The sequence below is a fragment of the Carassius auratus genome, chromosome 23, assembly GCF_003368295.1.
Source record: "Carassius auratus strain Wakin chromosome 23, ASM336829v1, whole genome shotgun sequence".
Classification (NCBI taxonomy): domain Eukaryota; kingdom Metazoa; phylum Chordata; class Actinopteri; order Cypriniformes; family Cyprinidae; genus Carassius; species Carassius auratus.
In genome coordinates, this window is record NC_039265.1 from 17,053,091 (window position 1) to 17,064,341 (window position 11,251).

Below are 11,251 nucleotides of genomic sequence, written 5' to 3' on the forward strand. Positions count from 1 at the left end.
GTTTGTGAACACTGCACTTTAAAGTATACAATATCTGAATGCAGACTATCACACATGCTATCAGACTGTGCCTGATAGCTCCTCCCACCATCCTCCTTGCTATCTCTCTCCTGCCTCTGTGTCCTAGATTTTGTTGAAATGATGTCATCATGTTTGTCACATGGACAACTTGACTCTTTTTTCTTGCTCTGTCAGTGTCAGTGAGCTGTTCAGTGAGCACGTCTGTAACCAGGTTTCTACAAAACTTGAAGCTGGTTTGTGTGTGTTGACTGCACATTCCTAATAGCAGGGTCTGGACGTCTGAGCACAATGATTGGATTGAGACTCCTACTTTCTTCCCCAAGTCAGCTATCTCTGGTATTTTAGGCAGACTCCTGTTTCCTTAGCTTACATGTTTAAATAAATATGACAGTACCCTTAACTAATAAAACCAGACTTTCAAATAGTCACATATTGTTTATCCAATCACAAGTGTGCTTATTTACAAGTTGGCAAAAATTGCAAATGATTCAGCATTCTATCTGAAGTGTCCTATTGGCTAGAATACTGTTGGGAATTTTCACAGCTGCTGTATGAGAATAGGATGGGAGGGACGGGTCTGTGTGCAGTTGCCAGTGGTGAGCAAACTTTAAACATAAACCACACAACCTTTTTGGTATTCTGCCACTGAGTGTACTTAATGTCAGTCTGTAACCCATATAAAATGAGTAATGGACTTTTTACATGAACTATATGCTTGCAGTCCTTTACGAATATATATAGCATTGCTCATAAAAAAAAAAAAAAAAAAAAAAAACTTTAAATGAGTATCTGTCTAATGCATTTATTTAAACTTAATTGTTCAGATGTCAAAATGTCTCCAGTGTAGATAGTAGATAACATCTGGAAGTAGTTAAGGCTGAAGGGAAGTTGAAGTTCTGAATCTAAATGATAAGATAATCATATCATGTCCTTCAATCTTTACATATCACTTTGCATATCAGTATTTGTTATATCTTGGCCCTGCAGGATAGCTGTAGTCTGTTTTAGGCCTGCGCCACTGACAATATTGATTTTGGGGCCTTGTCTTAATGGGTTGTGGACTGCAGTGAGCAGAATCAGAGATTATGCTGAAAGAGCTACAGGGATGTAATCTGTTTTAGAGCAGTTGATTGATCTGGCATTAAGACTTGCATACAAAACTGAAATGGGCTAAAGATGCAAGGATGTTCATTGCTCACACACACACACACACACACACACACACACATATATACATATTTATATATAACAGAAAGGTTAAAAGTTAATCAAATATATGCATAACATTATATATTATGAATATAAATTGTTTACATAATGTAAGACTACAGTGAATTCCTAAGTTGTAAGCGTTATTATTCTAAACATGTCCAAGGAGCTATATGAGACCTGTATGCTTAATGTGTTCACTGCTGAACTGTTGTTAGCAACCATACTATAAACAGTAAAATGAAAGCTCATGCGTGAAAACCAGGAAAGGGAAGAGAAATAGAGAAAAGAAGGGGAAAGGACATTTAGGAATGAACTGGTTTTAACCAAACTGTAACAGGCGAAAGTAAGAATTTTACTTTCACATATATATATATATAGCAAATATATACCGAGAGTCCTGTCAGTATAAACAAACAAAAAAAAAAATCCCCGCAATATTATAAGGATAAAGGTACATTTCCTCTAGAAATTTTATGTGAGTCCAAAAAGATTGTTTTCCAAAATCAATACTTTTTCAATACCAGTTCATTCCTAAATGTCCTTTCCCCTTCTTTTCTCTATTTCTCTTCCCTTTCCTGGTTTTCACGCATGAGCTTTCATTTTACTGTTTATAGTATGGTTGCTAACAACAGTTCAGCAGTGAACACATTAAGCATACAGGTAAAAAAAGTATTGATTTTGGAAAACAATCTTTTTGGACTCACATAAAATTTCTAGAGGAAATGTACCTTTATCCTTATAATATTGCGGGGATTTTTTTTTTGTTTGTTTATACTGACAGGACTCTCGGTTTCATTGTCTCCTGCGATTTATCACATAGATAGATAGATAGATAGATAGATAGATAGATAGATAGATAGATAGATAGATAGATAGATAGATAGATAGATAGATAGATAGATAGATAGATAGATAGATAGATAGATGCTCTGTTGATGATGAAAGAATCAGAATGTAGAATTGGGGTAACTATAGGGCCAGATGGAAGAGTTAGTGTTAAAAAGGATGGTCCTTCCCCTCACTCCCTGCTGGGACAGCTGCATCCTCCCCCTGAGTGCTGCTATTCAGACTCGGGGTCATGTGATCTAAACATATTGGTCGTTAATGTAGGCTTGTGTATTATCTCCAGGATACTAGTCACTATCTAAACATCTCCATTATTCATCTCTTAGCAACGGCTGGAGCCTGGGAATGGGGGGCTGGGTGTCTTGGTCCCTGGCCTATATTCCCCCGATGTCTATGCAGGGTCATTTCACCCCATACATTTATGACACAACATTTTAAGCATTTCAGTAATCATATGCATTTTAGTGAAGAATAGGAAAAAGATGCTAATTAATGGCTGCTGATTGTCATAAGCTATTATTTCTTGAGTTATAGAATATATTGTACAACATCATCTGTAACCGAGTCTTAGAATAACATCTGTCACCTCAGAAGATCTTGTAGGCCTATGATAGTGATTTCATCCTAGTAGCTCATTTGAAATTGGTTTTAGTGCAACTTGGTTAAATATAGTCCCTCTTTTATTTATTTTTAGCACAAAGGTAATAGATGAAAGAAAGGGAAAAGATGTGACAGCTAACTCCAAAATGTACCTCAGGCAAAGCTCTTAAAAGGGGCAGAAGGTATAAAAGAGAACAGATGGAGAGTAGGTTGATCAAGTTACACAAAGATGCTAGTACATAAAGGTTCGAATGTTATACAATTAAAAAAAAAACCATAAAAAAAAAACCTTGATATATATGGTTATATTAATGCAACCAATTTTGAGTAATTTAAAAGCATAAACGAATATTGATGGAGAACAACCAAACATAGCCTACATCAAATTACATTTTTCCCCTTTCTCCTTTCTAGCAGCAGACTAAAGTAAAAATTGTAAGATTTGATAGTTGATTATGATCAAATTATTTGATTCCGAAACAATTAAGTCTAGAAATAAAATGTTTCTCAGTATGATTCAGTGTTTCAGATCTATTGGGTGAGGTTCTGGGTGGTGTCTAACTAAATTTAATCTTCTTGACAACCAATACAAATTCGTCTAGCCCTCCGAACTGGGCAGATTTCACCGCGTCTGACCAATCAAAAGAAACGTAGTCAACACTCGTATATAAAGTGAGGTCAGTCCGTTATAACGTTATTCTTCTTACATCGACCCCCTTAGTTGTCGAACTGTAAGATCTCTCCGTCAAGAATCTTTTCTCACCCGGCCAAGCAACATTAACAGGAACAATGGTGAGCACGACTTCAAATAACGTTACTCAATATTGATTACTTATAGAAGTAAAAAAAAATTATACGGCTTATTGCCTGCCTTTTAATGTATCTTACGTTAATTGCGTATTTAAACGATATTTGTGGTAGGTCTATATAAAAATACCTTTATGAAAAAAAAACCTCAAAAACGCTTTGGTTTTGTAAATGATGTGTTTGGAATCCTTTTTTTTTTTTCAATTATTTTAAATTAATTTATGTATTTAAATGTATGTACATACATAATATAGTCATGGATGTGTTGAATATGGAGCACGCTTGAACGAGACAACAAAGAGAATGTAGCCGCATAAATAATCTGGGTGTAGCCGGCTCCATGCTGTCCAGTACGGTGTCATATTGATTCAATGGACCAAAAAATAGAGAGAGAGAGAGAGAGAGAGAGAGAGAGAGAGAGAGAGAGAGAGAGAGAGAGAGAGAGAGAGAGATGCAGCGCCTGCCAAAAGGATTTGGACATTTATTTTTAAAATCTTTTTTTTTTTATTTTTTTTATCAAAAGTAGACTACTAATGAGACTATTTTAAAGAACAGTTTATTCCAGGGGGCGACAGATGCGATTAAATTTATTTGTGGAAATCGTATCCCATTTCAGGGCTGTTGGTGAAGCTGCTAAATATTCATGATGATTTAGGCAGCATCATAATGCAGCTGATGGACATTATCAGTAAACCAGCAGTTGATGGTGTTATATGACTACTGCCTCTGTAATGGTATCTCACTAGGATAATTGCACAGAAACAAGATATACAGGCAGTTAGTGTAACCTTAGAATTTCTAATGTTGGGTGAAATACAGTTTGACATGCTAAAGCTTTACAAGTGAGTGACATTTATATAGTGCAGTGATATTTGTTTATTCTGACTTTCAACTTTTGCCATTTGCTTCACAGCGTGAGTGCATCTCTATCCACGTTGGTCAAGCTGGAGTCCAGATCGGCAATGCCTGCTGGGAACTCTATTGTCTTGAGCACGGCATCCAGCCGGATGGGCAGATGCCCAGCGACAAGACCATTGGAGGAGGTGATGACTCCTTCAACACCTTCTTCAGTGAGACAGGAGCTGGAAAACACGTCCCCAGGGCTGTGTTTGTAGACCTGGAGCCCACTGTAATTGGTAAGAGGATGGGACTTGATTTAAGTGATGATGATTGTGTATGTCATAGTGCTCCTGTCACTAAACATTGACCATCTTTCCAGATGAGGTGCGCACTGGTACATACCGTCAGCTGTTCCACCCTGAGCAGCTCATCACTGGAAAGGAAGATGCTGCCAATAACTACGCCCGTGGTCACTACACTATTGGAAAGGAAATCATTGACCTGGTTCTGGACAGGATTCGCAAACTGGTAGGTAGTTATAAATAAATACATACATAAAATAAATTATATATTATGTTGGGTTAGTTTCCAAACTATTTTTTATTTTCAGGCTGACCAGTGCACAGGTCTCCAGGGTTTCCTGGTGTTCCACAGCTTTGGCGGTGGAACCGGTTCAGGCTTTACCTCTCTGCTGATGGAGCGTCTCTCTGTGGACTATGGCAAGAAGTCCAAGCTGGAGTTCTCCATCTACCCCGCTCCTCAGGTCTCCACCGCTGTGGTAGAGCCTTACAACTCCATCCTGACCACCCACACCACCCTAGAGCACTCTGACTGTGCCTTCATGGTAGACAATGAGGCCATTTACGATATCTGCCGTAGGAATCTTGACATTGAGCGTCCTACTTACACCAACCTTAACAGGCTCATTGGCCAGATTGTGTCCTCCATCACAGCCTCCCTCAGGTTTGATGGGGCCCTCAATGTTGATCTCACAGAGTTCCAGACCAATTTGGTGCCCTATCCTCGTATCCACTTCCCACTGGCTACCTATGCCCCAGTGATCTCCGCAGAGAAGGCTTACCATGAGCAGCTCTCGGTGTCTGAAATCACTAATGCTTGCTTCGAGCCAGCCAATCAGATGGTGAAATGTGATCCACGTCACGGCAAGTACATGGCTTGCTGCCTGCTGTACCGTGGTGACGTGGTGCCCAAAGATGTGAATGCTGCAATTGCCACCATCAAGACCAAGCGCACCATCCAGTTTGTGGACTGGTGTCCAACTGGTTTCAAGGTTGGCATCAACTACCAGCCTCCCACTGTGGTTCCAGGTGGTGATCTGGCTAAAGTGCAGAGGGCCGTGTGTATGCTGAGCAACACCACAGCTATTGCTGAGGCCTGGGCTCGACTCGATCATAAGTTCGATCTGATGTACGCCAAGCGTGCTTTTGTGCACTGGTATGTGGGTGAGGGTATGGAGGAGGGTGAGTTCTCAGAGGCCAGAGAGGACATGGCTGCCCTTGAGAAAGATTATGAGGAGGTCGGTGTTGATTCTGTTGAGGGTGAGGGAGAAGAGGAGGGTGAGGAGTATTAAATGACAGAATGAAGAGCAACATGCAAGAAACATGACATGGAAAAACAAGCAGTGAAAAATAAACCTTACCACCAATGAAAAAGATGTTACAATTCTTTGGACAACTGAAAATAAAGCTCCTTTTCAAACAAATGAATGTCTTCTGTTAAAATATTGTGTATATTTACCTAGGCTATAACAGATTTAAGCAATGATAGTGTTTTTAAGATAAAAAGTAGAACACTTGACATGTAATTATTAAAGTGTTTAAAACTAAAAAGTGGGAATGCTGAAGTTCAACCATCTTTCAACAAAACACTTTTGTTGCACACCGGTACTGAGGAAAATGTACATACTTATGCTAGAAGGAATACATCAGGGCCTATGAATGACACAGTAATGACTGTACAAGTAAAAAGCTGTTTCACTAGCATTAACAAATTTTATTATGACTATTTTTATTCTTTATGATCCAGTTTAAAAAAAAATATATATTTTTACCAGCAACATTTTCATAAGAACAATTCAGTCTTTATAAGTTTTGGCCAGCGCAGATATACTATTACATTTCATAAATAACCCATAGTTGTGTGGTTTTCTGAAGAACATATAATTAAAATAAAATGAGCTTTGGGTGTATTTTATTTAATCTGAAATAGGCCTACCAAGAAAGTTTCCTCATGCCAAGACTGATTATTGAGATAAACTTTGCATTTATTTCTTACCCCTAAATGGCAGGTAATTGTAAGCAAAGAATGAACAATATGTACATTGTAAATTACTTAATTAGGAGGCTAACACGAAATTAATGTATTTGAATAGAACAACAGCCACATCTATGCCCATAATTAAGTACAGTGCAACACACCCAATTTATACAAAAACATCAAAGACAAAACAGGTTAATTTTCTTCTATTTTAATAAATGTTAATTTTTCATGTGACTAACATCCATTATTGCTAATGCTTGTCACGCCTCGTACAGCATTTTCCTGTCACAGACGTTATTGTTCAAAGTTAGAATCAGCCAATGGGATGCCACTGACACTCAGACTAACCAATGGGGATGTGACAGGAATCGAAACGTCACCTCGCGCGCGCTCCGCCTTCGTGACGGTTGACAGAAAAGTATAAATATGCACACCCGCCTATTCAGGCATTATATTCTCACCAGACTCATAAAAGTCCACTTGTGAGAGCGGTCATAACAGAAATCCTACGATTTCCATATCCTCATTTTCTTTTCTTTTTTTTACAAAAGGTTTGAAAATGGTGAGTTTACAATTTTTATTTAACTTCTAAAGTGGTGTCATTATCCTTAAAGATTGGATGTTTTACATCGTCTGTGATAATGGTTTTTGACACAGCATTTAAAATTATGCATCATTATTTTAGTATTAAGGTGATGTACTATAATCCTGTAAATTTAAGCATTGAGGCGACGAAGTTATTTTTGGTAGCGTTAGGTATTTGAACTTACGAATTATTAAAGGTTAAATATTGTTTTGTTTTATTTATTTATTTTTCTTAAACGTTAATACTTCCGGGGGGGGGGGGTCAGGTTTTACAGAGTAAATGTCAAGAAAAAAATAAAAACGTGTCTTTTATACAAAAAAAAAAATGAAAGTCTAAGAGACTTTGCGTAATTACGCACCATTCATATAAATTAAAAACTTGCCGTTTATTTCCCTGGTATAAAACTACCGGTATTAAAAAAAAATACAGATCTGATTACCAAGATTTTGAGAAGAAGATGCTGAAGTGTGTAGTGAAATATCTTCCTTATTCGAAGTCACTTCTCTAAAGCAGTGTTCTAAAGTTACCGGCACAGGAAGTGAGTCAGGAGGACCACGTGCGTTCTGGTGAAACTTGATGAATACCAGTGCTCTTGTGTCAAGAGGTTTAAAGTTTAGGAAGTTCCTCGTAATAAGCTTAAGTGGTTAATGAGCATAACCAGCCTAAATCCGAGAAGTGTTTTACTCATTTCGGATTTGTCTGAATTAAAATTTTGTAATGATATACTAGGCTTGGATACTCTTACTTAATCAAATCAATGTCATCACTTAGTGTTATTTTACAATGTACATGAGAAGTTTTAGATTTTTGTAGTTCTTTTATGTTTGAAAAGTTGATGTGATTTTTAAGGGATGTAGTTTCATTGTAATTAAACAGTAAACCCCCCCCCTTTTTTTTTAGTTGGAACCAGTGAGACAAAGGCAGATCTGTTTCGTCAGCTGTTTGTGTGGTCAGGAATTTGTGCAACAATATCAGTTTCTGATCTGCAGTAGAGGCATTTTTCATCAGTGCTTCTTGAATGCATAAATAATAATAAAAAAATGCTTGTTTCACATACTGTAAATTAACATGCTCATAAAAAAAAAAAGTAATTTTTTGGGGCTTTATGAAAGTGTTTATTTTGTGAGCATGGATGATTGAATGGCTTAATCATTATTTGCAATTATAGAATTTTGTCCTAAGGTGCGTAATGTCTTCAAATCTTATAAATCACTCTTGTCTCTTCACAGCGTGAGTGCATCTCTATCCACGTTGGTCAAGCTGGAGTCCAGATCGGCAATGCCTGCTGGGAACTCTATTGTCTTGAGCACGGCATCCAGCCGGATGGGCAGATGCCCAGCGACAAGACCATTGGAGGAGGTGATGACTCCTTCAACACCTTCTTCAGTGAGACCGGAGCTGGAAAACACGTCCCCAGGGCTGTGTTTGTAGACCTGGAGCCCACTGTAATTGGTAAGAGGATGGGGTTTAATTTTAGCTATGATAATCATGTATTTCAAAGTGCTCTGTTCTCTAAACATTTTTTAATGACCCATCTGTGTAGATGAGGTGCGCACTGGTACATACCGTCAGCTGTTCCACCCTGAGCAGCTCATCACTGGAAAGGAAGATGCTGCCAATAACTACGCCCGTGGTCACTACACTATTGGCAAAGAACTCATTGACCTTGTTTTGGAAAGAATTCGCAAACTGGTTAGTCATTAATTTAATTACAACTCCTTTAGAGTTAATTAGCGTTAAATTATGACTAATTAAAACATAAAAAAACTTGATTGCCTTTTTAACATGAATCATGTCTTTCAGGCTGACCAGTGCACAGGTCTCCAGGGTTTCCTGGTGTTCCACAGCTTTGGCGGTGGAACCGGTTCTGGCTTCACCTCTCTGCTGATGGAGCGTCTCTCTGTGGACTATGGCAAGAAGTCCAAGCTGGAGTTCTCCATCTACCCCGCTCCTCAGGTCTCCACCGCTGTGGTAGAGCCTTACAACGCCATCCTGACCACCCACACCACCCTAGAGCACTCTGACTGTGCCTTCATGGTAGACAATGAGGCCATTTACGATATCTGCCGTAGGAATCTTGACATTGAGCGTCCTACTTACACCAACCTCAACAGGCTGATCAGTCAGATTGTGTCCTCCATCACAGCCTCCCTCAGGTTTGATGGTGCCCTCAATGTTGATCTCACAGAGTTCCAGACCAATTTGGTGCCCTATCCTCGTATCCACTTCCCACTGGCTACCTATGCCCCAGTGATCTCCGCAGAGAAGGCTTACCATGAGCAGCTCTCGGTGTCTGAAATCACTAATGCTTGCTTCGAGCCAGCCAATCAGATGGTGAAATGTGACCCACGTCACGGCAAGTACATGGCTTGCTGCCTGCTGTACCGTGGTGATGTGGTGCCCAAAGATGTGAATGCTGCAATTGCCACCATCAAGACCAAGCGCACCATCCAGTTTGTGGACTGGTGTCCAACTGGTTTCAAGGTTGGCATCAACTACCAGCCTCCCACTGTGGTTCCAGGTGGTGATCTGGCTAAAGTGCAGAGGGCCGTGTGTATGCTGAGCAACACCACAGCTATTGCTGAGGCCTGGGCTCGACTCGATCATAAGTTCGATCTGATGTACGCCAAGCGTGCTTTTGTGCACTGGTATGTGGGTGAGGGTATGGAGGAGGGTGAGTTCTCAGAGGCCAGAGAGGACATGGCTGCCCTTGAGAAAGATTACGAGGAGGTTGGGGCTGAGAGTGTGGAAGGAGAAGATGAGGGTGAAGAATATTAGAAATGCTGTTCACTTCCACTGCCTTTTCATTTTCCTGTCTATTGTCATTTTTGTGTGTTTCTTTTCCTCGCTTTCCAGTTGTCATCTGGTTAAAAGGTCAATCTTATAATCTTTGCTCTTGAAAGAAATAAAATGTTGTGATATTTACATGTTCTCCAGTGTTCCTTCTTGACTAATGATCCTTTACTTTATCCAGTTTTTTTTTTGTATAAAGTTAATATTTGAAGTGGATCTAAAAGGTTCATCAGTTTTTGGTTTAAGGACAACTTTTATAGGTTTTGATCTACTTCAAATGCTGACTAGTGTAATATGTCTCTAATTTGCTCATTTAATCTGATGAGATAAATTTAACACCACTGCCACTAGAGTTAATTTTTTTTTAATACAAATGAATGCAATAATAATTTAGCTTTATTCTTAATGCAGATTTAAACATGAATCCTTGGAGATCCGCATTCATTTTAGAATCATTCCATGTGTAAATAAAGGTTGCTTTACCTGTTAATGTCAAGTTTTAATTGGAGTTCTTTCAGAATTTCCTCAAGCTCTTGCACTGCAGTGGTATTTTGAATGTGAGCTCTCTGCTTTGTGTTGAATGCAGAGGGCAGTATTGCTTTACAAATGGCTGTTCTGGTCTCAGTGGTGCTCAGTCTGGCTGATGTGGAACAGTGCAGCAGGGCGATTAAATGTAAATTGACAAATGTTTCTTGTAGGCTTTCTGTTTGCCTAAGCTAATGTGTAAGTGTTGATGAATTGCCACTTTATCTGAGTGAAATATTCTTCCCATGTTTCAGAGTAAATGGTGTTAGAAGAGGCCTATGTACCACCCTAATCTAAAATTGGGCCTGGCATTCAGACCTTGTCAGGAGAATATGTCAAGCTGTTGGACAGGTGGAGTTTAAATATATATTCTTTGTTCCCCCTTAGTCTGCCTCTTCTTAGACAAATGAATATACAGTGCAAATAGACATTTAGTGGTTCTGGGCTGTAAATGAAATTTAAACCGCAGATAAAGGTGAATGTTTAATGCAACGTAATGCATGTTTTAATGCTTAAAGTAAAGAGGATGACCATTGTGCAGTTGAAAACATTTATTAAAATTGTGTGGTGCATTTTCTTTTATTGTAATGACTCCATTCATAATTTTGAGTGCTGAAACACAAGAAGCTTAACAGTCATGTGAAAAGGGAAATTTGCTGGAAAATCTCAAGTAATGCAATGCATCAACCATGCTGAATACTATGTCTTTATTAGCTAAATGTAACCCATTTGAAAGTCATA

General features: G+C 38.8%; 2 protein-coding genes across 2 annotated transcripts; both read left to right on the forward strand.

Annotated features, from left to right (window-relative positions):
* Positions 1 to 3,321: 3,321 nt before the first annotated feature.
* On the forward strand, positions 3,322 to 6,049 carry LOC113041561 (tubulin alpha-1A chain). Its single transcript, XM_026200165.1, has 4 exons — positions 3,322 to 3,471; positions 4,400 to 4,622; positions 4,706 to 4,854; positions 4,937 to 6,049. The coding sequence occupies exons 1-4, from the start codon at positions 3,469 to 3,471 to the stop codon at positions 5,915 to 5,917; spliced, it is 1,356 nt and encodes a 451-aa protein (XP_026055950.1). The 5' UTR covers positions 3,322 to 3,468; the 3' UTR covers positions 5,918 to 6,049.
* A 972-nt stretch (positions 6,050 to 7,021) lies between these two features.
* Positions 7,022 to 10,123, forward strand: LOC113041562 (tubulin alpha-1C chain-like). The gene is made up of 4 exons (XM_026200166.1): positions 7,022 to 7,168; positions 8,422 to 8,644; positions 8,736 to 8,884; positions 8,996 to 10,123. Exons 1-4 carry the CDS (start codon positions 7,166 to 7,168, stop codon positions 9,968 to 9,970), a joined length of 1,350 nt encoding a protein of 449 aa, XP_026055951.1. The 5' UTR covers positions 7,022 to 7,165; the 3' UTR covers positions 9,971 to 10,123.
* Positions 10,124 to 11,251: the final 1,128 nt, after the last annotated feature.

What these genes read in the sequence shown, in the direction of transcription:
- LOC113041561 (XM_026200165.1), top strand. An exon ending in CCTGGAGCCCACTGTAATTG is followed by an intron (nt 4,623 to 4,705) that starts GTAAGAGGATGG and finishes CCATCTTTCCAG; the next exon opens with ATGAGGTGCGCACTGGTACA. An exon ending in TGGACAGGATTCGCAAACTG is followed by an intron (nt 4,855 to 4,936) that starts GTAGGTAGTTAT and finishes TTTTATTTTCAG; the next exon opens with GCTGACCAGTGCACAGGTCT.
- LOC113041562 (XM_026200166.1), top strand. An exon ending in CCTGGAGCCCACTGTAATTG is followed by an intron (nt 8,645 to 8,735) that starts GTAAGAGGATGG and finishes CCATCTGTGTAG; the next exon opens with ATGAGGTGCGCACTGGTACA. An exon ending in TGGAAAGAATTCGCAAACTG is followed by an intron (nt 8,885 to 8,995) that starts GTTAGTCATTAA and finishes CATGTCTTTCAG; the next exon opens with GCTGACCAGTGCACAGGTCT.